General features: G+C 42.2%; 1 protein-coding gene across 3 annotated transcripts in view; it reads left to right on the top strand.

The window, feature by feature from the left end:
- MACROD2 (mono-ADP ribosylhydrolase 2) overlaps positions 1-27,633 on the top strand; it is a 1,573,191-nt gene that overhangs the window by 330,015 nt on the left and 1,215,543 nt on the right. For all 3 annotated transcript variants that reach the window (XM_059720129.1, XM_006260833.4, XM_059720128.1), the window contains exon 4: positions 5,624-5,653. In XM_059720129.1, coding sequence (XP_059576112.1) covers positions 5,624-5,653 — 30 coding nt within the window. The remainder of the gene's footprint in view (positions 1-5,623; positions 5,654-27,633) is intronic.

The raw sequence follows: 27,633 nt of genomic DNA, 5'->3' as shown, positions 1-27,633 counted from the left end.
GGGGCTTCTTAATAGTCTGATAACTGTGCTGATTATGCATATCATGAGCACAGAGTAAAGATCCAGTACTGATGCTGAATGTTCCCAACTCCCATTGATTTGAGGGAAATGTAAGGCCTTAAGCATCTCATTAAGGGCCAAAACCCATTAAAGTGGAATAGAGATTTAATTTTTATGTGGATGATTGTTCCTCAGTTTGAATGTTAAAAAACCCTTTTTACCTCTGACATGGTACCAAATATAGACCTGAAAGCTATATTACATCTGGATATAACTCTGAATACTGTAGCTTGGCAAACTCCAGCTGACTTCTCAGGGAGTCTTCCAGAGTAAAAAGAGCAGGATCAGACCTTACCCACATCACACTACTTTAAGAGAGCAGTTTGATTTTTACTTCTGAGATCTCAGGATAGTGCTAACAATGTTGCCTGGTTATTCTAAAAAAATTCTAGAGGGAGGGCTACTGGATGAGTTTGAAGGAAGTGTTGGAAGTTCTAGATGTTGTCATTTAAAAGTAGAATGAACAAGGATGAAGCATTCTAATAGACTCTAGAGTATAATCATAGAATCATGCAAAATTAGGGTTGGAAGGGACCTCAGGAGGTCATCTATTTCAACTCCCTGCTCAAAGCAGGACCATCCCCAGCTAGTTCATTCCAGCCAAAGCTTTGTTGAGCTGGGCCTTAAAAACCTCCAAGGATGGAGATTCCACAGCTTCTCTAGGTAACTTGTTCCAGTGTTTTACCACCCTCCTAGTGAAAAAGTTTTTCCTAATATCCAACCTAAAACTCCCTTGATTCAACTTATCACTACTGCTCCATGTTCTGTCATCTGTCACCACTGAGAACAGTCTAGCTTCATTCTCTTTGTAATCACCCTTCAGATAGCTGAAGGCTGCTATCATATCCCCCCTCAATCTTCTCTTCTGCAGACTAAAGCCCAGTTCCCTTATCCTCTCCTCAGAAGTCATGTGCCCCAGCCCCCTAACCATTTTCATTGTCCTCTGCTCTACTCCTTCCAACTTGTCCACATCCTTTCTACAGTGGGGACCCAAAACTGGACACACTACTCCAGGTGTTGCCTCACCAGTACAGAACTGAGGGGATTAATGACTTCCCTTTATCTGCTGCCAATGTTCATACTAATGCAGCCCAGTATGCTGTTAGCCTTCTTGGCAACAAGGTCACACCGCTGACTCATAGTCAGCTTATTGTCTACTGTACCCCCAGATCTTTTTCTGCAGAGTGGCTGCTTAGCCAGTTAGTTCCAAGCTGGTATCAGTGCATGGGATTGTTCTGTCCTAAGTGCAGGATTTTCCACCTGTCCTTATTGAACCTTATAAGATTTCTTTTGGCCCAATCCTCCAACTTGTTGAGGTCACTCTGAATCCTAGCCCTACCCTCCAGTGTATCTACTGCATGCCTCCTCCACCCCCAGCCCTCCCAGCGTGGTATCATCCATGAACTTGCTTAGGGTCCACCCCATCCCATCTTCCAGATCATTAATGAAGATATTGAACAAAAACTGACTCCAGAACTGACCCATAATTTTAAATTGCAGAATTAAATAGTTAGCAGATTAAGATATTTTTCATTCCCCTTTCCCTATTCAATGAATGCATCTACACATGCAATTAATGCAAAGCAATAAACTCCAATGCATATCGTGCTGGAGTTCATTTCTCCTTGGTGTTTGCATTTGTGTCTGGGACCACAGTATTTTGAGCTGGGTTGGAGCAGCCCCAGGTAGCAGGGAGCCCAGGGATCAGCCTGCCAGCATGAGGCTGCTTCAGCCCAGCTCAGTGTGCTGCAGAGGGGCTGGCTGGGGCACAAGGGTGGTCCAGTATGGGGCTAGCCTGCAGGCAGACTCAACACTGAAACATCCTCATGCCCCAGCCTGCTCCATCAGCCTCTACATGTGCATTGCACACTACAGAATGCCACCACAAGATAGTACTTGTATTTACAAGTACTAACTTACGGTGGCATTTATTAGTTTCCTGCAGCCTAATAGGGCCACACGTGTGGACACCGGTGACTTTACTGCTGAGCTAATGAGGCAGCTCCACAGTAAATGTCTCATGTAGACATGCCCTGTTTGTCCAGTTTTGCTTTTGTGATTATTTGGCTTAGAAATGTATTTATTGATTTTACTGTAGATGGGGTGAGACTAGCTGTTAAAACAGCAGCTTAAAAGTTACTTGAGAAGCATAGGATACTTTGCTAGTTTCAGTTTGTGCCATGGTTTACTGATGTGTAATACTGCAATTCAGTGAAGACAGGAACAGGTAAATTTGTGTGGATTGAAGTTGGATGCCAGCATTTTCAATATATATTTTTTAGCTTTGCACATGTACTTAGACATGACAACAGTTGTGTTTGGCTGCTAGTACTTTACATATGATACCCAAGAGTCTAGTTTAAAGCATTCTTGCTGTGTTGCAGTAAGAATAAAGTACCAATAATAGTACATTTTTCTTTTTCAAAGATTACCCTGTTTAGTTCAGGATATGCTGTTTTATAGAAAACATTGCTTGGATATTGAGACTGTGCCCCTGCAGTGTCAGGAGAGCTGACTTCTGATGGTATAACTGAAAGTAGCAGTACAAAAAACACTCAAAAGAAATAAGGGGGGCAAACCCCTAAAAAAACCCAGTGTATCCTATTCTTATTTTATCAGTTTAAAGAAGACAGTTGGAAATATCAGCCGTCCTTATACGACTTTAAATCCTTACTAATTTGAGGGGTCAGAGCTTATTCTGCCTTCTTCAACAGTCTGTTTCTGTGGCTAGGAACAGATGTTGTATTTTGTCCCCAGACATATTTGTGTCCTGGACAAGTTCAGTCAGAACAGAAATATCGTGGGATTGGCGTGTACACACATTGCCCTTCTAATCACGGTTTAGTGAGCAGCTGAATGCATGTTGCTTTTCTGCCTTTGATTTAACGATGCAATCCTGGTAACCATTCAGATGCACTTTGTCCTGGGATCAGCTGTTAGTCCTTCTTATCCTGTGATCCCTTTTAGGATTTATCCTAGGACAGCAGACATTGATGTACATTGGCACAAATGTGACAAATGTTATTTGTGGCCTATAAGAATAGTCTGCTTCAAATATGAAGCTTGGCTAGATTGAAGTTATGTAGGGTATTTATGCATATTTTCCTTTTTTTTTTTTAAACTTGTCAATAAATTGTAAGCAATCAGAGAAAAGTGTCAATACCTGTTCCAGTTCCAGTGCCATTTTTTTTCCATTTGTGTTTTTGTGCTGAAGGAACCTACATTTTCCATCTACATGTAGGATGAATGCTTTAGTAAAAGGCTTTAGTCAGGTTTATATCCTTAGCCTTTCCTTCCATTTCTGTCCAGGCTGTGGGAAGAAAATTAGTGGCTGCAGCTAGACTAGTTTAATGTGAATGGCTGTCTTGAGTTATGTTTCTCTGAAAATTGCCACTGTCCATAAGTAGTTTAGTCTATATGGCTGGAACAAATAGCTGAATACACAATAGAACAGCATATAAATACAGAACATGAAATTCTGATCTCAGTGAACTCTAATTGACTTCATTGGGACCAGAGTTTCACCCACTGTTTTTCAGAAGTCAGATAAAGGAACTTTTTGCCTTTAGTGATCTTCATCCACATAGACCCTGTGGCTGTGTCCATGCGAGTGTGGATGTTTGGTTCCCCAGGGACAACTAGTAGCAGCGCACCTTGTGCTGCCTCCAGTTGTCCCTGGGGAATATCTGTACCACATGTCCTTTGGCATGTGGCAAATTACCCTGGGGGGGGGTAGGGGAGGCTGGGGCTAGCACTGGGCTGGCCTCAGCAGCCTTACCTGGGGTTCTGGGGGCCTGCCAGAGCTGCAGTGATCATGTGGCTCGGAGCCTGGCCAGCAGCCGGAGCACTGCTTCAGACAGCCTGGCTCTGGTTTTGAGCAGCGCCAAATTGTCCCTGCATGCGCCACACTGCTGTTTTTCCCCACAGGTTTTTTTTTACCTATTGAGGAATCACCCCCCGCCCCCCACTGCTCCCTTGCAGCACAGAGGAGACTTGAACATGTGATATGTGGCGCCGCAGGCACGTTTGCAGTGCCACGTTCCACACGGAATCGACACAGCCAGTTGCTCGTCTTGACACAGCCTGTGTTGTAGTAACTCAGAAAAGTTCATAGCATGTTGCACCAAAACCCAGTTCCTGCTCTCTAAATTGACAAAGGGTTTTTCTTCTTTGCTTGGTTCTCTCAGAGGATTATTACTTGGCAGAAGGTGGGCAGGGTAACATCTTAGAGATTAACCAGTTTGGATTGGCATGAGCTTCTTTAGGCAACAACATCCTTTGTTTAATGCTAAATGTAGGTTCCTAGCCTCTGATGAAGTAGGTTCTTGCATATTAAAGCTCATGTCTCTCTAAACCAGTCTCTAAGGCCCCCTCTACATGTTACATTTATGCTGTGATTAATGTGGCAAATGTTCTACATTCTACTGGTAGAACATCTTTATGGGTGGTTTGTGTAGAGCCTTACATTTAACATTTGACAGGGGCTGACATTAAGCTGACTGTTGGTCCCAGGGCCAGGACTACTCTGGGGTCTGGAACCAGCCCTTGAGAGGTCCCAGCCCTGGGACTGAGAATCAGCTGATTGTCAGCCCTGGCCCATGGTTGCAGGTGGGTGAGGGTGGAAGGGCTTCCCTTGCTGGGGACTTTAAATCCTGTTAGGAGTCTCTGATGCCCTGTGCACAGCCAGACCTGCTGGTCACATGGTCACAGGGTTTAAAGTCCCCAGTGGAGTAAGCCCTTTGGTTCCTCCCATCAGGAGCCTCTGATTCCATGCCTGGCAGCCAGCCGGAGCTGCCAGCCATGTGGTTTTGATGATCAGCTGATTGTTGGTCTCAGACTGCACCAAGACTGGTTCAAGTCCTCAGTGTAGTCCTGCGGCCAGAGCTGATCCTTAGCTATGGGATCATACTGAGGTTGTTGTGAGACCCCATGCAAACCTAGGGCTGGAGCCAACAACCAGCTGATTGTTAGCCCCAGTTCAACTTGCTGGTCCTGTTTCCCTTGCACTGGCAAGTAGTAACGGCACAACTGGGATCTGATCTCTGATCCTCAACTTGCACCTGCCATTCACATATAGCATGGCAGGAGGTACAGTTGTTGGAATCAGGGATCAAATCTCATTGCTCCATTAAATGAAAGTATGCCAGCGGCATAAGGTGCCACCTTGTCCTACCTTCTCCCTGGCTTTAGCGAGACTTGGCTAGCCACATCTGTGCTTACGAACTAATGTCATTTCAGAAGATTGTGGAGCTTAAAATTACATTTGTGGGTCCAAAAGCTTAGCATAATATATTATAGATATATATTTTTCAGAATAATTGAGTTCTGTTAAAAAATGTGGACACTATTAATGTATTTGGAAAAGCCAAATTAATGGGATTTCTTGAGTAAAAAACAGTAGGTTGCAGTGCTGTTGTTTTAATAGAATGTACATTCTCTAATTTGAATAATTATGAATTTCAGCAATTTATTAGGTTTTAAAAAACAACAAAAAATCACCTTCTGTTCCATTCCATATTTAGGAAATGTAATGCTAATGATTTTTTTCTTTTTTTCTCCGCAGCTAATTCCAGTCTTCTTGGAGGTGGAGGGGGTAAGTCTTTGTTTAACTCTTGTCTAAAACACATGACCAGAAATCTGCACTGATGAACAACAGAAAGATTTAGTTATTATTATAATGGCATATACTGTATGTGTACAATAGGTTCCTAAGGAAAATCTCCTTGAAATGAAAAAAAAAACAGGTTTTTTTCCAGTTATACACAACCAGGTGGTTTTGACCATTACTGTCAGACGTGGGCCTTTGTGACTGTCATCCATTCCATTTTCCCCCTCTAGATTAGATTTCCTGATGTGTTCTGCTTGGGACTACACCATAAAGCTATCCCAAAAGCGAAGTTGATTTACCACAAATTAAATAGCTTCAAGGTCACCCGACCCCATGAATAAATACCAATGAAATAAGCATTGCAAAAGAAAACACTGCAATTTAATACCTCTTATTCATAAAATGATACAGTTTTTGCTCATAACTTTTTTATCTTGGTTATTTACTCTCCCAGCTGGGAAAACAGTGCACAGGAGTAATACTTTACTACTAATTGTTTTTCTCCATGATGTTATATTTTGGAATGAGCATGCACAATTGTGAGCTAGGGGGATGCAAACTTGTATAGCACATGGCAGTCTTGTTTCTAATGTTTCTAGTGTTATTCAGAAACATAATAACCACTTTAAAAAAACAAAATCAGACAGGGCTAAATTCCAGCATTTCTGTTACTCATTCTGTCCCCAGAGGGGAGGAAAAAAAGCTCTGTAGTGAAAATTTCACAGTGGAGTAGCTGTACAGACAGCTACTAATCTTTCTTCTTGGCTAGAGTTAAAAGGACTTGATGATCACAGCCTACATACGCAAAGGGAAGTAAAGGGTTCTGTCAAAAGCCTGAAGATTGCTGTTGTTTCTTAGACTGCGAATAATAAGTCAAAGTGTTAACAACCTTAACAGTGTAACAGGATCATTGGGGACCCACGATGCTTGTGAAAAAATGCTTCACAATTATACAGAGGAGCCATTAAAAACATAAACATTTTATTTCAAATATATATGGTCATATGTTAATTTCCAATGAGCTTTTACCTGATAATCTTCCAGTCAGATTAATGTTTCCTTTTCTTTGAGGCAGTTATTTGGTTATATACCAAATTTAGCTGTGTTTGAGAGGTAATCCCTCAGTAGCAATTTGTGTTCATAAGAACTGATTACTACGCAGTCTCTTGAGTATTTATTCTAAGTTGGTAACTTTACAAATCAATACAAATGTTCAAATTCCAGTCAGGTCCCTAGAGCTCGAGTTGTTGTAGAAGGGATTTGGTTATTGACTTTCGGTGGTATTTATTCAGCTGGACTCTACTTCAGAAGTTGATATCCTATTAGTGTGGCACCGCGGAATGTGGGTCTTCTTACTCATTAACCCCGACAGACAGAATGAGGACCAGTCACTAAGTGGGATTTTTTTTCCCTGCACTTCACAGTTTATGCATTTGTAGTTTGATTCCTATCTGACACAAAAAGCATCTCGCAGCCATTTTGTATCTCAGTCATGGAAAGTGAAAGGAGCTTGCTCAAAAAAGTCTCTTCTATGGAACCTAAAATAGGTTTGCAAGAAAGTGGGTGAACCAGTTAATGAAAGGTTAATATTCAAAATAGAATTAATTGGAGTTTTCCTGATATTGATGGATGAAGGGACCCCCAGTGACTACTGCATTTTGTCCCACTGGAATTATCTTGTGCTGGAATCTAATTTGAGGGTATTCATAAAGATCAGATTATTCACAGCAGCAGCCCCTTTTCTGATGTGATTTCTTTATTAGATGCCTGGTTTATTTGGGTACCTTCTGGACAGGGCCCCCCCAGATGGCACAGGAAACATTAGTTTTGCTGCCAAACAAAGCAGCAGCATGCTGGCTGTGGTCTTCTCTGTACACTGTGCTAGAATACACTTTGTGTTGGAGAAGATATTGCAGTGGATGTTAATTGAAAAGATCACAGTCTCCATTCACCCACATAAGCTTCTCTGCTCAAAAAGGCAGATTTGGGGAGGAAGGAGAGGGAATGTTTATGCTCACAGGGCATGTCCAAATGAGCATGCATGTGCAGTGACGTGTGTTTCCCGTGGCAAAAATAGCAGTGGCCCATACTTATGCCACTGCTTTTTGTCTCGGAGGACGCCCCTGCATGAGCACTCATGTGCATGGTAAATTAACCCTGGGTGGGGTACCGGAGGCTGGGACCAGCACCTGGAGGGCATTTTTACATGTACTCTTGGGGGGGAGAGGGGTAGCACTTTAATTAAAGCAACTCCAAGAGCCACTCTAATTAAAGCACCCGGTGCATCTCAAGTATCAGCATCCCCGCACTTCAAAATGGTGGCGGGGGCACTTTATCTAAAGCTTGTCATACTTAAAGTGCCGCCGCCACCATTTTGAAGCATGGGGATGCTGATACATGAGATGCAGAGGTTGGCCAGAGCACGGTAATTATCATATCCCAGCAGACTCAATTAATTTGATGTGCTGTAATTACAGCATTTCGGAGCAGCCTCCTGGGTCATGTATAGGCACCCTGAGGTTCTGGGGGCCTCCTGGGGCAGCAGCAGCATTGACCTGGCAGCACTGTAGACACAGCGTGGCTCTGGTGGCACATGCTTTTGCCATGTGTACCACGCCAATTTTTTAGCAGTGTTTTTTTTGACATTGGGATTTCCAGTGTGCACCTGTTGACCAGGGTGAACAGGTGCACATGTGCTATTTGCAGTGCCTCAAACAGCTTTGAGGTGCCTCCAGTTGCACATGTGTGCTCATCTGGATGCGCCCACAATGTCCAATAATGTGAGCTATTAGAATATCAAAGAATTACATCTTGCATCTTGCTCTTTTGGTTCTGCTGGTGTTGTTGATCCACTCTAAGATGGAAGGAAGTCTGCACCAAATTCTCTTCCAGTACACAAGCCCTCCTGGTCACAAAAGCGTCCTTCACTCTTCTGCTGTGGCTGCTCCACCTCTGCTGAGTCAGTCAAGGTCCTGCCGCTGTTCAGCAGTTGGCAGGAAGCATGTAAAAACACTCCTGCACCTTCAACCAGTTGCTATGGTCCAGTCAAAAGCTGGTGTCATCCCACAGTGCAGTAACGCTGCTGCAGTGGAGCTGCTGGGATCCCATGGCCATGGCATGTGCCCTGGCAGCTTGGTGGTAGCAGCTGCTCTCTCCTGCCACAAATAGTGGTGGCATCAGGCAGCTACATGTAGACCTAACCTAAAGCTCTCTCTGTTCTGTCACTCTCACTGTATAGTGAACTATACAATTTATGTTGTCTGAATTTCTTTTAGTAGAGGGCAAAAATCCTTATTTTGTAGACACAAAATTCATGCTTGAAGTGCTTAATTTCTCCAACAGCCAATAATGCAGTGGGAGAGATGGGAGCTTCACAGTTTAGGAGAATCTTGAGTTTATTTCCTTGTCTGCCAGAATGAATAAGAAAAAATTGCCCAGTGTCTTTGGTTTGGACCAGGCCTCCATTAGCAAACTAGCATGTTATTGGAAACATATAATGAACTTTTACTATAGTATGTCAACTTTAATTTAATTTTCTGTTCTGTTTTTGGATTTGGAAAGGTCTACTTGGAAAGGGGTTTTATTTTCTTCCTCAGTCACCAAATGCAGAACACAGTTATACTTTCTGTAAAATGATACTGGCAAACTATTTATATAGATAGATAGATAGATAGATAGATAGATAGATAGATAGATAGATAGATAGATAGATAGATAGATAGATATGTACGGCTGTAGCTTCCTTTGCTTACTAACACTGAATGTTTCTAGTCATACTGTACACCTCTGTAAGCTTCTTCCTGCTTGAAATTCAAAACTGTTCTCTAAGTTTGGTTATTTAAATTTCAGCGTTGCTCTTGGGGGTAAGGATCACAGTTTATAGAAAATGAAAAACAAAGCAGTTCCACTTTGCCTACGTTGTCTTCAGTCTTGCAGCATGATCAGGATTAAAACCAGGTTTTGTAGTCTCTTGGCTAAGTTGCCTCTCCTAGAATCTTGAGTGGTTTTCTAAAATCTTTCTAAAATTGAACACGCTGTAGCTGAAAATAGATTGTGTGAAGAACCCTAATTGTATTTTTGTTTCCTAATGAGTATATTAGAAAGAGCTTTTTAAGAAGTACTGTTGGGGTAAAGTTAATGGACAGAGGGGTGATAAACAAGCTAACAAGTTTGCTTTTTAGTTCAAGTGCTTGTAGCTTATATTCCTGCCAACTACTTCAGTGCCACAAGAGGCAATTACATTTTAAATCAGTCACTGGATCAGAATACCTAAGTATAATTGGACTTCTCAGTGCCAAATTGATGAGTGTCCTCAGATTCCAATTTTAAATCTTATGTGTTCATCTTTATGACCACTGAACTAAGAGACAATTGCAAAAGATGCCAGCAACCATTTACAGGGTCTTATTTAAACACAAAGAGAAAAAAAACTTACAGTAGAGACTTGCATATATATAGAAATATTTTTCTAAGCTTTCTTTCTGTTTTTCAGATAACTGAAATTCTGGATTTCATTCGGAATCTGAGTAGTCTTTTTTCTTTCTCTTTAGAATTAAATTTATTTTTAATTAAGAGCCAACCTGCCTAACAGATTTTATTTTACTTTTAGGTTTAGGTTTCTTATATACTTACCATCCAACTGTTTCCATTAACTTGTATAGAACATTTTTATTTATATTAGTACTACGTGGGGGTTTTTGGTTCTAGCATTAACCCCAGTGGCTGTGTCTAGAGAAGCGCAGCCATGCGGTATATGGCGCCTCAGACACGTCTGTGGTACCATATACCACATATTCAGCTGTTCTCTGTGCTGGAAGGGACCAGCACAGGGTTTTTTTTGATTGGCACAAGTGGGGACAGTGTACCCCACTGAAAACCAGACCCTAGCTGGCTGGAGCCATGCTCTGGTTACCGGCCAGGCTCCAAGTGGCTGGATTACCGCTGCTGCAGCCCCAGGCCCCCAGAACCCCTGGTAAGGCTGCTGAGGGCAGCCCAGTGCTGGCCCCAGCCTCCCCTACCCCACCTGGGGTAATTTGCCATGTGCCGGAGGGCGCGTGGCATGGATATTCCCCAGGGACAGCTAGTAGCACTACAAGGTGTCCTGCTGCTAGTTGTCCCCAGGGAAACAAATGTCCACGCTTATGTGGATGCAGCCAGTATGTCTGGCTCTGGAAAAATGCACAAGGAAGTATAGACCTGGCTTTAGTGAAATTGCTGGAGTTTCAGAGGCGGTAAGGGATTCAGCACTTTCCAAAGATCATGCCTGCTTTAAGTCAGACACTCAAAAACAAACAAAAAAAAGGCACACAAAGACGAGTCATTTTTGAAAATTTAGGCCAAAAAGTTTTGTAATGGAAAACATGGACTTGCTGTTGTGTGTCTGACTTGCAAGAGTAAAGTGTACATGATCTAAGAACTCCTTTTCCCTACGCCATAATTAGGGTGGAGCAACTGGGCAGTCACCCTAGGCACTGACTTCAGGGTGGCGGGGTGCATAAAAAAAAAAGCTTTCACCACAGCCACACTATCGTGCCACTGGCACAGCGGCAACCAGAAGTCACCGCTGTCCCTGCATGTGGCAGCTGCCCCATGTCGTTATGCCTCTGTCTGCTTCAGTCAGTCTATCTTTTATGCCATCACCATTTTTACTTGCTTGTTTCTGGCATGCTTTTCTTTTATTCAAGCTGGACTAAATGAAACTCATGTTGCACGATAACGTGTGTGTTGACTTTCTTTCTGTTTATATACATTTTCAAACATATAAAGTAACAAGCTTGATTTTCTGTATAGATTTTATATGATGGATACCTGGGAGAAGTTAAAACAGTTCAGTTTCAATATGTCTTCTTAGGACTATAGAACACCTTCCCTCTTATTCTGTTTTCCTGGTCTTGTCTACACTTGGAAGAAGTTGGCCATTAAAGCTTAACCAGCAGAAATATACTGATATGTTAGTGGAGATGCAGCTCAGTGAAGAACCTTTTTGCTAATATAGCTTAAACCAATTTCTGCCAAGAGAGGATGCCATACTGTCAAAAGGACTTTTTGCTAGTAAAACTGCATTAATCCTAGGGCTTTGGCAGAAATAGTTTGTTTTGCTAGTCAAGAAGAGGAAACCCCCCACTCCTCCCCACTCTCCTCGACAACATAACTATCCTGGCATAACTTGAATACAGACTAGACACATTTCAGCTGCCTACTAGTATCCTTGTCAAAAGGGTGCTGTAATGGAACTACAGTGATCTAGGGAATCTTAGTATAGTCTACACATTTTGTGTGGTATTGGGAGCTCTGTATGACTGTGTCTGACTGTAAATTGGAGTTTGCTTGCCTTCTCTGTGCCCTCCACAATGGGCTGGAATTTCAAAAGGTAGTGATATAAGGCTAGCAATAAGTAGTTATTGACTTAAGCTCTCTTCCGTTGCAATGGAATCACCCTAGATAATAGGTTAGCTTCTCTTCAGGAAAACTGGTTTATCAGGAGCAAAATAATTTGGTAAAGGTCTGTGGTCTTTTGTTGAGGCCTATCAGGAGATCCCATGATAGAGGGTCTGGCAAAACTATAAAGAGGGAGGAATTGTACTCTGGTCTTTGACTGTTTTACAAACACAAGCTGAAAATGAGTTCTGAAGGAGTCTGAGGCAGCATGGAAGGACTTCCAAAAAAAAAAAAAAAGTTGAGCTGTTTTTAAGGACATTGTATTCAGCAAGTTTGTTGTTTTCTAAGGCTATGGACAGGCATTACACTTGTGCCAGGAAAACGTCTTTTGCCTGGTACAAAAAGGGAAGAAGTGATCTAACTTGAATGCCTTTTATGCATCTTTTAGGTGGCAAGGACCACCAGTGTCCCAGAGTTCCCCACTCTCCCTCCTTCCCTCCAAGGGAGAAAGACAGCACTGGCTCTTTGGTAGACTGCCCAGGGTAATCATGGTGACTCCAGTTTGTACATGGGAAGGATTCAGCTACCTGACAAGCAAGTGGAGCTTGACCAGATGGATGACAAAAGCCATATGTTTAACCACTAAAAGCACTTCCTAACTATAAACAGAGAATTAAAAAGAAATCTCAAATTAGGAATTGGGTATACTAATAGGATGAAGTTAAGTTCTTTACTTTTAAAGCATCCAGAGCTGATATAATCCAGTATTATAAACCTTAAGTTATACACTATCTATTTGCAGAGACAAAAGAAGGATTTTAGTTACTGCCCACAAACTCTGAATGCTGTAATTTCTTACACAACATTAGAAACTCTTTTCAAGCCCACCAGTATCCTCCACTTTCCACATAGGCTGTTTATATAGGAGACTCACACCTCTTTAATTTTTTTTGTTTTAAACAGGACCCCAGTATGTGTCTGTGGAAAGTTTGAGAGAGGAGGAACAGGGCACAGCCAAGTCTTTCTGATTCAGTAAACTATACACTTTATTGTCCTTCTTGTATTTTTAAGTTTCAGTTTGTTGTATCTTCATACGTTGTACCATGTTAGTATCATTGGAGTATGTTTGCAATAAACAGCTTCTCTGAACAGACATCCACTTTATTTTGGCATTCAGCTAGCATTACAACTGTTCAATGCTTTGTGCATGTATCATCATGTAAATATTTAGAAAATAGCCATGAAAGTCCATTATTCTTGGGAATAATAAACTAGAAGAGCTGATTTCCTGAGGCAAAGGACTATTAGCCTGTGTTACTCATTAGTTCCCCTAATATTCCCTGTTCAAAGATGTCTATTGCAATTTCATAGCTTTTGATTAAAGAAACCAAGTGTTTTACCTTTTTCGCCCATTGACATACTGTTGCCTTGCATCTCTTTAGTAGGGTGGGTTTGACAGGCACTGCATCAAAATTTCAGACAGGAGTAATATGATGACATTTTCAGATTCTGTTTGACTCTGAGATATCCTGTTTCTTTGTTCCACCTTAGAAGTAATTCTTGAAGTGATGGCTCGATCTGTGTCACTCAATACAGGAAAGGACCGCAGTACTACCTGGAATTACTACAATTATTTTTTTCACTCCATGAGAAGCAATGCAGAAGTCTGTGTCGCTGTTTATGCTGGGGATCTTACCCTTCTGCTGCTAAAAAAGAGCACAGTTTGAGATGTTAGGAAGTGACATATGCATTTGTGTATTTTGTGATGAAGAATGCAGTAAGCTGAGTGTTTGATGTTTTGCTTTATACATTTACCAGACTGCAGAAGTCAGGTTTAAAATGAAACACTTGCTTGGTATCTTTCAAGGCAAGATCTATAAACTGGAACAACCATCACAGTTATTCAGTTTCATGCCTAACGGTCTTCACGCTGTCCTTTTTGTGGTATAGGAGTTAATTGAATGTTGTACCAATGACATGTTTTATTGGATTTCAGAAAGCATTCAGAGCCTGTTGTTTGGGTCTTGATTTTTTTCAGCTTAAAGACTTGATCCTAGTCTCATTGATGTTAGTAACAAAATTCTTACAAAATTCAAAGAGAGCAGAGGCAAAGTTGGTCCCTGCATGAGGAAATGCACTTAGAAACTTTTTTGGCAATATACAGACCATTTTATTTTTATTTCCCTGGCTTTGAGTTAAATATGGAAATGTTTACCTATTATTTGGAAACCACAATGCTACTTGCTATTTTTAATTGTAGATGTCAATTGAGTATGCCCAGATTTTTTACCTAGGAGGAAAAAAGTTACTTGCTTGCAAATTTGGTGGAAATTTTTGATATATGCTGAAAGGAAACATCTGCGCTCTCGAAACCAGAAATTTTGAGAAACTTTTTTGAATACTGCAGGAAAATGCAATCTCTGGGAGTTAACAGCTAAGAACAAATATGGAATACATTTAAAATTTAAAAGCAGAGATGAGGAGAAGATAGTGAGATTTGTATTATGCAGAGTTCTGGAGAAAAAAGAGAGGTGAAATATATGGAAATGAAGAAATACAAAAGCTTAATATCAACAGAAATATAAAGGAACTGTCAGAGACTGAAAGGAAGAGAAGAAAAGAATACAAGATTTCTATGGGCTTTGACTTGGGTTAAGAGAGCACTGTTGATGGAAGATAAATATCTGTCTTGATGTATATTTTAGGGGTTTGGGATGCATCTTTAAATGTCAAATCTGATTTGATAAGTTGATATTTGATAAAATGGATTAATGAATAAATAAAGTTAAGCAAAGAAATACATTTAATTTAATTTCTTCTCATGGAGTTATGAATATTTTTCTAGAGCTGAAACAGATTTAGACAAGTAGTATGAATTAAAAGGCTGCCTGAAAAGTTTTGACCTGCAAGCAGAAATGGAAGTACTTCCCCGTACCTGACCATCCTGAAGAAGTTGTTGCTCTGGTATTAAAGGAATCAGACTCAAAACATGACAAAGGCCTTTGGTAAACAGTATAATGTCCCTGAGGGCAAAATGTAAAAATGAAGTGTTTCTCCTCAGGCCGAATCCCTGTATATTTTGCAGCAAATTGTATATAAATTCTGTGGCTATGATCCTTGAAACACATGGCGGTTGCAGTGAATTTTTAAGTTACTATTAATTGATTCATTTTAAATTCATATAATATATGTATATGTACATATATATATTATATGAATTTAAAATGAATCAGTTAATAATAACTTCAAAATTCACTGCAACTGCCATGTATTTCAAGGATCATATATAGCCACAGAATTTATGTATAATTTGCTGCATTAAATATATATATTTATATATATATGTGTGTGTGTGTGTGTGTGTGTGTGTATATATATATATACACACAAACTTACCAATAAAACGAAAATGTACCTAGTACATAATACTAGAAGTTCCCCAGAAGGCCATACTTTGTACCAGTCTGAAATATTTAAATATCATGAAACATGGCTAGAAGGATCATGAAATTGAGAAATGTCTTTTTTCAGTAAGAAATTTTAGGTTTCTTCTACTTGTATTTGGGTTACAAATGTACAAAACACTCTGTGGGTGTGTCCAGATGATTGCGCACATGCAGAGGCATGCATTTGTTGCAGCAAAAATAGAAGCAGCAAAAATGTGTGTTGTTGCTTTTTGCCACTGCCCACGCTCCTGAATGTCCTGCTTTGGGGAAATGGCTGTTTCCCGCTTCTCTGGGCTCTTGGCATGCTGGAGAAGCCAAGGGACAGCTAGAGGAGAGGAGAGGAGAGGAGAGGAGATGCTCTGACTTGCAGCCAGAGTGTCTTCTTAGGGCTAGGGACAGACATTACATATACACCAGTGTAAGTGATCAGAAACTGGTTTAAACCTGTAACAGGACAGACATTCAGTGCACATAAACCATTGTGAAAATGACTGAAACCTGGTGGAATGTAGTATCAGACTTAACTGATCTGAGTCAATTCAGTTTATGCAATGCCTGTCCCAGATCCCTTCCTGATTTAAGTTAAATCAGAGTCCCCCAACATCGCAGCATGTTCTCTGGCCTGGGCATGGCTCTCTGTTGTAGAGCGCTGGGCCAGCCCCTCCCCTCTGGTCCCTCACTGGAGCTCTAGAAGAAACTTGTAGGCACAGTGATATCTGCCTGGCCCCCCTTCTGTCCCCTCTTGCTGCTCAAGCAGGCATCCCTGCCTCCAACCCTCCCACAGCAAGGACTGTAGCAAGCATGTGGTATACTAGCTAATGTTGAGATATGCCTGTGTAAGGCAGACAGGACAAAGGCTTACAAGACAGTTTTGGCTTGGGGTTCTTTGGAGCTCATCAACAGGTAGCTGTTAATATCCCTCCTTGGAATGTTCTCTTCCTTGGAAAAAGTTGTTTAAGAAGAGCTTGAACTAATGAGAGGGGCTTTGTTTTCTAATGGGTTGTTAAATGGTGATAACAGAGTTGATAAATGCTCTGTTATCAAAGAGAGGCGGGAAACCCCTCCTTAATCAGAGCATCCCACCTGGGCTTGGCACGCCCCACTCAGCTCAGCATTGTGTAAGGGAAGGGAGGGCTGCTCTAGTGCCCCCTGGCACGTAGCCTGAGCCACTGCAGGCATGTGCCTGCATTTTTTCAGTCCAAAGGGGATGTCTGTATGGTTACAAAGTGATTTAGCCCAGCCAGGTTAGACTAACCTGCAAAGATTGAATCAATTCAGGCTCAGGCTTTTTGAATGTCTGTCCCTAGCATAGAGGACCAAGCCTCTATATCTGCTGGCCTCTCTGCTTTTTTTGTGACAGTTTTTTTGATACTGGGAGTTCCCAGTATTACATTTTGGCACCTCAGCAAACAGTTGCACATGCACCGCATGCAGTTTGTGGTGCTTTAAAAGCTTTGAGGCAGTACAAACTGCATGTGTGCACTCATTTGGATGAACCCTGTGTGTGTGTGTGTGTGTGTGTGTGTGTGTATGCATACGCATGCATGCATGTACATTTTCCCCATAGATTCTTAGAATTTCAGCAGCTGTAGCTTTGAGAAAAACAATGTCATAAGTCTTGTTAAAATACTACAGGATTGACAACGTACTGAATTAGGGCCTTGGGGAAATGGATTTGCAGCTACCTCCTACATTAAATGTCCTTTTTCTGTCACAAGGACATTACCATTACCTTTGCCCTGCTATGATCTATGCCTTTTGCTGGGCACATTTTCTCCCTGCTAAACTTCTGAGATCCACCAGGATGGCGCAGCCTGGTTGTTACATACCTCTGTCCATCCCTTGTATGGGAGAGCTGCAATCCTCTGGGAGCGTGCCTGGGCAGGAAGTCATTCTTATCTCAGAGGTTCCATGCTAACTCCCTGAAAACTGAAAGGTTTTGTCCTTCCCTGCTTCTTGCTTTGTGCTTACCAATACAGCCCCACACAACTGCACCCAGAATGGTACAGTCAGTTTTGAGAATCATAATAGCAGAAAGATAATAGTTAAGTGGAAGGAATTCTGAAGAAAAGAAACCAAAATGTTAGGATGCCTGGGGTAAAAAAAAACCTGATTCACAATGACAGATGAGCACTCCTATATATGTATGGCTTAGTTTCCAAAGAGAAGGTGCTGGGAAACAGAAGTCTGCAAGTATGCTACATCTACTTTCTTGTTTTAGATGCTTATATAGAATCCAGTCCTATAGAAGCTGAGTACCACACAGTCTTTTAATGGGTTTACCTTTACATCTCTGTGCTATTATTTCCCTTTTTATAAATGAGCATATGAGGTTTAGAAGCTAAGGGCACAATTCAGATAAGCTTAAGCCTTTGCATGAAAAACAAGATTCAATTTAGGCTTTGCAAATTAGGCACCTGTCCCCTGGAGGGTGATCCAGGAAATGGAGTGAGTTGCTCAGCCTCACTATATAGTCGGTAGAAGAAAGCTGGTTGCTTTTGAAGGGCTATTCCCAAAAGGTGCACACTAAGCAGGCAGTTTCTGTACAGCTACCTAATTGGCAATTCAGAGAACAGGATGTGTCTGGACTTCTGCCACACTTGAATCAGGGCAGTACAGAGTTCAGGCACTTGAATCAGGGTTGTACATTAAGTGTCTCCATTTATGTAGGATCCAGAACATGTAGTCTTCTAGGCTAGGAACAGAAATTACACTTAAACTGGTATGAGTGATCGGAAACTGATTCAAATCTGTAATATAACAGAATTAGGGACAGAAGTTACACACAAACCGGTTTAAGTGATCAGAAACTGGTTTAAACCTGTAACAAAACAGAAACTCAGTGCACATAAAACAGTTTCAAAATGGCTGAACCATTTTGAATGGCTGAACCAACCTGGTTCAAGTTAAATCAGAGTTCCCCAGGATCCCAGCATGCTTTCCAGCCCTAGGTTTTGCTGTTCTGTCTGCTCCAAAGAGCAGGGCTGGCCCACCCCTCTGCTCCCTAGCTGGAGCAGTAAGGGCTGCCTGACAAAGGGGTAGAGGACAGCAAGCCCAGTTGGGGATATAGCCCAGTCGGGTGGGGGGGAAGGAAAACCCCAGCTGGGGTCTGAAGCCAGGGAGGGGGGTTAAACACCCCTTCCTCCACTCAAATTTACTGCTGGCTGTGACTGTGGACTACAAGTCCCAGAAGCATCTGGAAGCAGGAAGAGGAAGTGATGATCAACACTGCAGAGTCCTTCTGCTGTGATTTTTGGACTGCAAATCCCAGAAACCTTGGAGGCAGCAGGAAGTGGAAGCAAACACACAGCTCATGCTGGCTATGTGCCAGAGAACCATGCTCTAGCACCCCCCCAGTCTTTGGCCTGAGCCACTGCAGGTATGTGGCTGCATTTCCTGAATCAAAGGTAAATGTCTGTTAACTTCTGTTTCAATTTAATCTTTGCAGCTTAGACTAACCTGCAAAAACTAAATCAGTTCAGCCTTGGACTTTTTGTCTGGCTGTACTTAGCCCAGAATTTCAGTGCACATAAACCTCTTTTAAAACAGCCAAAACTGGTTTAAGATAAACCTGGATGGATGTAGTTTCAGACTTAATTGATTTAGGTAACTTGTTTTATTGAACTTCTGTCCCAGATCCCCTCCAGGTTCAAGTCAACTCCCAGTCCCCCAGCATCCTTTGCACCTCCCCTGTGACCCCCCCCTGTCCCCCACAGGGTGAGTGGGCTAGCCTTGGCCCAAGCTGTCTGCTCCAGGAAATGATTCTAAATCAACACACCAGATTGTCCAGCTGTATATGTCAAAACTTAACGTCCAGTAGCGGATTATGATTTATTGGGGCCCTAGTGGGAGGGGCCCCTGCCCCTCTTGGTGCTGCCACTGCCAAGAGTGGGGTGGGCCTCCGGGTCCTGCAGGCAGGGGCAGCGCTAAGGGGCCACTTGGAGGGGCTATAGCCAGACCCCCAAATTTGCCTGAGTCCCCCTGTAGCCACCCCTCTGAGCCACTGCTGCCACTGCCCACCTGTCCTGCGCAACTGAGCCTGCAAAGGCACAGTGCTCCTGGTGCTCTCAGCAGGGGCAGTGCCAGCCTCTTCTCGGTAGGGAGAGGGGCTGGGCTCAGAGTGGGTGGGAGCAGGGCAGGCTCAGGTGCACGGGGCAGGCAGTGGCAGGAGTGCTAGGAGAGGTGACAACAGGGGGGTCAGGCCCACCCCTGCTCATGGGGGAGGCTGGATGGACCCAGCCAGATTGGGGGGAGGGTTAGCACATGCCCTCCTCTCCTCCCTCCCCACCATGGCTGGAGCAGAGCAGAGCTGAGTGGGGCGAGGGCAGATGTGGGCTGCCTATTGTGGGCTCAGGGCTCTCCACCCTGCTGCCTTGCCGTGGGGGCCGTGCGTCCTTTGCCTGTCTGGCAGTGGAAGGCACAACTTGCCACTCCCACTGCTGCTGGGCGGATGGGACATGCAGCCCCCAGGGCAAAGGCAGCGGGGTGAAGAGCCCAGCGTGGGTAGCCTGTATCTGCTCTGCACACAACTTTGGGGGGGCACATGGCCTCCCCATGCCTCTCCTCAGGGGTGCACACAGTGGCAGGGAGCTGCTCCCCACCTTACTCCCTGGACAAGCTGCCTGTGACTCTGTCCCGCTTTCCACCCTGGCCATGGGTCCCACTCACCACCCTGGCTGGGCATTAGCCTCAGCCCGTGGCCCTGTCCCTCCTTCACCATGGGGGCCTCAATCTGCCCCCACCCACACCCCTTCTCCCTTTAGACTTATCTTCAGGGAGCTGCTCTCCACGCTGCTCAGCTGTGTTCTGGGCCATGTGTATGCGTGTGGCTGTGTACAGGCACAAGCCGCCCCCTGCATCTCACTCCCGGCAGCCCTTTGTAGGCTGGAATCCTGCCCACCTGCAAGGGCAAATCTGCTGTTTCCCGCAGGAACCCAGGCAACCAGGGAGGTCCTAATGGACAGGGGCCCCTGCGCCCAGGTCTCACTGGCCTGTGCATTAATGCACCTATGTTAATGTCCATGATTCCATGAAAGAAAATGTGAAAATTCAGCTGTTGTCTGAATTACAAAAGAATAATAATTAAATATTTTTAGACTTATTTTTAGATTTTGAGACTTATGTATGGAATGCAAAAAGAATAGATAGTTTGCTTTATTTTGCACCGAACTGGTGTATTACTCATCTATTAACAGGACATCTTCAGAACTTATATACTTGATGATAAAAAGACATTCAGAATAATGTAGATTAAAACCAGATATGGTTTCATTATCCATGTGATTTAGTCTTTCCCACTAACATAAAGAATTTAATGAGTTCTCTAATTAAAATGTTACCAGATAATTATGCATAGAATATACAGGGTATTATTATTATTATTATTTACAAAAGAGAAGTTGCCTGATTAACTTTCTTTTCATCTCTGTCTTGCAAAATCTATTTTAACTTAAAAGTGTTAAAATTGAAGCTTTTTTTCAAGATAATTTGTCCTTTTTCTTGCCCTTTGAATTTGATTGAGTTTTTTTGTGTTGTAGTTTTGGCTACATATGCAGTAGTGGAGAACAAAATATTATTTTGTCACATTTTGTACTGTTACAGTTCAGTCTGTTCCCTTTTATATCACAAACTTGTTTTGGGGGCACTTAGGCATCTGTTTTAAATTTTTTGGGCTTGGATACAGTTTAGCAAACACATTATGTCAGCACAAATGCAAATGAGTTAATCAGTTAAACCTTGATTGAGTAATTTGTATATTACTCCAAAAATGCTAAAAGAACATCATTAAAGTTGCCAAGTCAAGCACTCAAATGTTAGGAAATACCAGAATTAACGTTACCTGGGTGAACATGGTGTGTGCATGTGTGCATCATAAGACAAATTTAAATTCCATAATTGCACACTGATTTTTTCAGTCGGACTCTTGCTTCCTTGATCCTCCTTGGTCGAAGTGTGCTGTATGCCTTATTTATTGTACTCTGTACAAATGTTGCCTTGAAGACCGGAAATATTAATCTCCTCCTGTGTTTTATTATAGTGCTCATTACTTTAGTATCTGAGCATTTCATAGATAAATGAATTAATCTTAATCAAACCCCTCTGAGGGGAAAAGGTGGTATTATTTCCATTTTGCAGATGAGAAAAAGAAGCAGAGAGGTTGAGGTGAGATATAGCCACTAATTTTGGGTGCCCAGTTCATGGCTGTAGAACCAGATTTTTCAGAGTATTTGGCAGTAGGTATCACTTATGTTCAAACACAGCTCTTGTGAGTAATCATCATTTCTACAAATCAGACCCCAGTGTCTCAAGTCTGACACTCAGGAAATGAACACAAAATTACTGACCACCTGTGAAAGTCAAAATGGTTTGCCTAGCTGCACACGGCAACCCTTTGGCAAGAAGACATTGCAGGTCTCCAGGGCAGCATTCAGCTGCCGTAACCACGAGGCTGTGCTTTATTTCAGCAATCACCTACCTTATTTACCACATACCTTCCATCTCTTGCAACAAATGAAGCACAGGTCTCCTAGACAAAAGGTTGCCTTATTGCACTTGCCCCTAATTCATCTTCAGAGCAGGTTTTTCCTGTGCAGTGAATCAGAAAGAGGTCCTGCCTAGGCAAACCACTATTTGATAATGCATACGTGCACAAAGGAGTTTAATCGAGGTGGCACAAGCAACCTTAATTCTGGTATTTCCTAACTTACATGTAATAGACCTTGATTCCTTATAACGTTGTTCAATATAGTGATAATGTATCATTTCATCTTCTTTTTTTTTAAGAGAACCAAAAAACCCATCATGTATTGTCATACTGATTCCTGTGTGGTTCACCAGTAGTGTTGCAACCTTGAGAACCACTGCACTGACTTCTCCTATTTAAGCTAACTGAGTAACATAGAGCTGCAGGAGATTGCCATCTTCTATATGAGCAATCAGTAGAGGAGGACAAGACAGATATTTTACCAGTGCCATACTTCACAGATGCTTGCTGACAACAGAGGAATTTTGAGACTTGGGAAACTTTGGTTCCAAGCCAGGCCTGAAAGATAGGTGTTCTTGAGTGGGCACCAACTATTCTGCCTGCCTCCACAGGAACCCCATCTGTAGATCCTGGTTTAAATTGCGGGCCCAGCTCCTGGCACAGCAGCAGCTTTAATCATGGAGCTCCCCCTGCATGCTTCCCCCCACTGATTGGTAGAGAGGCCCCATTGGCCCTGCAGCTCGCCACTTGCTCCTGATGGTGGGGAGGCAAAAAACATGGTTTTTGCTGCTGACCAGATGGGAGGCAAAAACTGAGGCATAACCATGGCAAAAACTCTGGTTTTTACCTCCTGGCCATCAGGAGCAAGCGGTGGGGACGATGGGGTCCCTCTCCCAATCAGTGGCAGGAGGGTACGCAGGGCCTGCGATTTAAACCAGACCTTACCCATCTGTCCTGTTTCCTTTACCAAATCCTGACTCTTTCCCATCTGCAGGTCCTTGTCCTATTATCTTTGCCTACCCAGTCTTCAACCTTCAAGCTTCTCTTTTGCATCCTAGTCTCCTTGCCAAAGCAGGCTCAGTTCCCTACCCCTACATCCTCATCTGATCTGTCTTCTCCCACCTAACGCTGGTTCTTAGTGTGATTATCCTTACTCAGATTCTTTTTTTCCTGTCCTCCTTTCTCTAGCTTCTTATCCTAGTTCTTTCCCTCGTGTGGACTACTTGTCCCAGTCTCCCAACCCAGGCAGTGTTTTTCTCCTCAATTCCTTAGTTTCTTGTCTGAATTCCCATTTCCTATGTAATATTTCCTTTGTTAGCTTCCAGTCCCAGTGATCATTTGGTCCTACTGGTTCCGTGTCCCTGTTTTTTTATCCAGCATATCACTGTCAAACTCTCTGGCTGCTATTTTATTCTTTGTCCAGCTAGTCCCAACACCCTTCCTGTGCTTCAGTGTTAGCCTTTCCTCACTTCCTTTCATTGATTTTTACCATAATGCTAAAACAAAGACTTTGACTATGTAGTAATTCATTTAGCCAAAATGTCTCCTTATGTAAGCCATTTTTGTTAACTCCAGGAGATGTATGAGAACTATCTTTTTTGCTTTAGAAGAGTCAGTGAACTTGAACCCAAAAGCTGATTAAAGCTTATGATTATGATTGATATTTAAATTATAATCAAAATTAAAACACCAATCCAGTGTTTTAATTTTGATAATAATTTAAATATCAATCATGACCATAAGCTTTAATCAGCTTTTGGGTTCAAGTTCAGATCAGTCCAACCTGACTGCATAGCTGATGGACACTCCTGAGTGATGTCCCATTCCTCTTGCAAGCAAAAGCTGTGTTGTGGACATAGAAGGATGAAAATCTTGTGTTACTCCCTCCCCTGTCTTCCTTTACCCTACATAATTTTGCAACAGTCCCTCTAAAGGAATTATTTATTCAGGAGTAAGGCCTCTGCTACAGGCAGTTACAACCTGGTTGCAGTGAATCTTAGCCTCTTTTGTAGACTCACAAGCAGTTAGTAGTTTTGCTAAGACTATTTGCCTGTAGAGTAGACAAGAGATTAAATAAAAAACTTGTCCTCTGAAATGACAGAATAATGAAGAATTGGCAGATTAATTAGACAATTATTTTTCAGTCTCTTTTTAATAGAAAAAAGGAAGTGATGTAACATTGCCTGAGACAGAGCTGATGTCTCTTTTTGTTAGTAGTTTACATCTAGATGAGTATTGCAATGATTTTTAGAAGTACAGAAATCCAAAAGCAAAAAAAAATACTAAACCAGATAACATTCATGCTCGGGCTTTGAAGGAAATTTGCTGATAGCATTTCTCTGATGACAAATCAGATTCATCAACAACGGGAAAATTGCAAATGATTATTCAAGTAAGAGATCAACTGCATAGAGGATTTACTGAGCAAATAACATGAAACTCATGTGCAGTATTATGTCTTTCCCTGGGGAGTTGTTACAGCCTAAGCAATTTCATATTTTTAATGCTGAAAATTTAAATGTTGACAGAAAACAGTTTCAGTGTCAAGGAAAAGGTAGCAATGCACTAAAAATACATTAAGTTTTTAAATTGTATAATTAGCAAGCAAATTTAACTCTACAAAGTTCAAGAAATTATGCATTAAATTCTCACAGGACCTTTCATTATAGCTACCCTAATGATAACACCTTAAGTACTAGCCATAGTACCCTTGGTTAATAAATAAAAATGCTTCATAGCTAGGCACAACTGGGAGAATTTACAGGCATTTGTCTGCTTTTGCTGGATGATTGTCAGTGCCCTATACTATTTTAATGCTGTTTGTTTTATAAATGTGAAAGACAAGATATTTGACTTCCTAATTTTTATTCACTATAGCAGTGTATTAAAGATACAGGTTGAGATAGCAGTTGAGTCTTGCCCTTCTATGGGCTTTAAAAGTGGGGAAATTAGCTTTTCTTCTGCAAAGCCTTGTCTCAATTATAATTCTTTCCCTTAGCCAGCACAAGGATTGTTCAAGGCAGTGCCAACAGTCTCACTAGTCTTTACATGGGGGATTGGCCTAGTCATGCCTTTTAATGTAAAGTAAGTGCTTACATATTTTTAAAAGACTTTAGAGTTCCGACTCATTCTGATTTTTTTTTTACCAAATATTGTATAAAACCTATCCTCTATAATTTGTACTGAAACACGTTTTATCCTGCCTCTCTTGAAATCATTATTGGATTCCTGTTTCAATAAAAGAAAAAGAAAATTACTCTCTACACTTGTAAGGTGCTTGCTTTAAGCAAATATGTGACTTGTCAAGAGGAGACACTGTGAGGAAGAGACATTAGTTTTCCTATTCGCATCTAGAATATTGGCAAGCAGAAACTAGACAGTGGGTAGCTAGACTATAGATACTTCCTAGGTACACAGACACAGAACTAGCATGCTATTTGAAGGATGACTCCCATTTAGCAATTGCAGTGTTGGTTAAGCATTATATACAAAGCCGTTGATTACCTTTCTATCCCTGTTGAAAATTATAATAACTTTAGCATTTTGCCGTCAATAAAGGGTTCAAGTTTTTGTCAGGATACTATGGGCCCCCTAATAGTAGCAGGCCCAGCTTTTACAGAATATGGCATTTGTTGAGATGATGCTGGAGAATTCATTTAGCAGTACTCAGACTGTGGTACTCTAACATCAAATGCAATCCTGCATAACTATTGGCAAACTTAAAGAAGATGCAGGTCTGTAAACCTGAGTCAGGACATGAAGAAGAATACTGCAAGGCTTGAAGATTTCTCTACAAATGCCGGTCTTCTAATTAAATGGTTGGGGACAAGGAGAGAGGTTTTTGCTTTATAATAGTTGTAGGGATTGGCTGGTGGAATTTCCCAATCGATCCAACCAATGAAGGATTTTTTGGTTAGTCTACTTAAAAAAAAAAGAAGTAAGCTTCAACTATGATCCAGCCATTTCTCATTTAAAGCTGTGCAGACAGACACTTCAAGATTTAATTGTAGCAACTATTGGAGGATCCTCAACTTGAGTGGATGGGAGGGAATTAATAGGATAAAAATCAGGTCAAGGAAAGAACAGAAATCTAGAGCAGGGGCAGATCCAGGATTTCCCAAGGGGCTGCAGGAACAGCAACCTTCACTGCAAGGGTGGCTGCACCCTCCCTACTCCCTGTTTCTTTCCCCCCTCCGTGGTGCAGGCATCCCAGGAGTCTCTGAACAACTTTTGAAGTCACTAAAGCAGGTGAAAGTGCCCTCTCCCTTCCCTGTTGTGCTCAGAGGCATGTTTCCTTCCCTTGCCTTCCCCGACCTGCTGCTCTTCCCTCTGTCCCAGTAAGTGGGGAAGTACTACAGTGGCTTCTACCTGCTCCGGGTAGCTGCCTGGGGGCTGGGCTCAGCAGGGGACAGGAACCGGACAGCACCAGCGGGGATAGGCAGAGGTTCCCCCTTTCTGTTCCTGATCCCAGGGGATGGGCAGGGAGGGAGAAACCACTCTTTCACCATGCTGGTGGCACTGTCCCTGTCCCCAGTGAACCCAGCCCTTATGCAGCTTGCCGGGCTGGCAGAAGTGGCTCTGGAGCTTTCCCCACCCTGGGACAGTGGGGAAAGCAGCAGTGGAGGTTATGGGAGAGAGGAGGAGGCATACCTCTGAGCAATAAGGGAAAGGGAAGGGGGATTTTCACCTGTTTTAGGCACTTAAAAATGTTCCCAGAGGCTCCTTCAGTGCTCCTAAACCAAAAGGAGAGTGCAGCCATGCCACTGCACCCACTCCAGATCTGCCTCTGCCCATAAGAACATCACAGTTATCAACTGCAGAAACGTTTTGGGTGGCTAAGGTGAAAAAACATGTTGCTGTTGCCTTTTATGCTTTGACCAGTGTGCAAGTGTTCCTCATTTTTATGGCCCCTGATGTTTTCTGCTTCTACCTGGAGATGTTCTTGTTGAATCCTACCTGACTTCATATGTGTGTTTTCAGTTTTGATCTGTAGTTGAACTGTTTCAATGTTAGCTTTTAAACATGCAGTCATTTTTAAGCATTAACATACTGTGAGTTTGATTCAGTTGGGATCCCAGACTCTGGATCCCCAATGTCCAGAGTCTGCAGCATACTTCCTATCCAGTCTTTTTTTCTGGGAGAACCTTGAGCCAGCAGATATGGCCCACAAGATGGATGGGGTAAGTGAAGGATGCTAAGGACACTAGAGAAGTTTGCAGATTCATCATTGCCTTCTAGGACTGCAAGCTGGTAGTTCTTCTGTAAATTAAAATTTATACCCTTGTTGTAATTCCTGGAAGGATGGAGGAAGTGCTATCGCTTGGCAGGTAATATTCCCCTTTGGCATACACCTCTGTGTGCCAGAGGGTACAAGAGGCTATCTCTTCTCTTTGTCTGTAGGAATGAATCAGGTATGACATTAGTAAGCTTTGGACTTTAAACATTTTCTTTTGTATAAAAGGAAAAAATGGCATACTACTGATGGCAATCCTGCATTTGTTAATACATGGCAAATGTAATGAAGGTTTTCTTAGGATACAGTTGATGTTTTGCATGTGTAACAAATATATTAGGACCATGTGCAAATACTAGAAGCATTTGAATTCAAAACAAACCTTTTATCTTCATGTTATATATGACAACATTTACCCCTCTTT

The sequence above is a fragment of the Alligator mississippiensis genome, chromosome 1 (genome assembly GCF_030867095.1).
Source record: "Alligator mississippiensis isolate rAllMis1 chromosome 1, rAllMis1, whole genome shotgun sequence".
NCBI classification, from domain to species: domain Eukaryota; kingdom Metazoa; phylum Chordata; order Crocodylia; family Alligatoridae; genus Alligator; species Alligator mississippiensis.
This window is presented reverse-complemented; position numbering and strand designations above follow the sequence as displayed.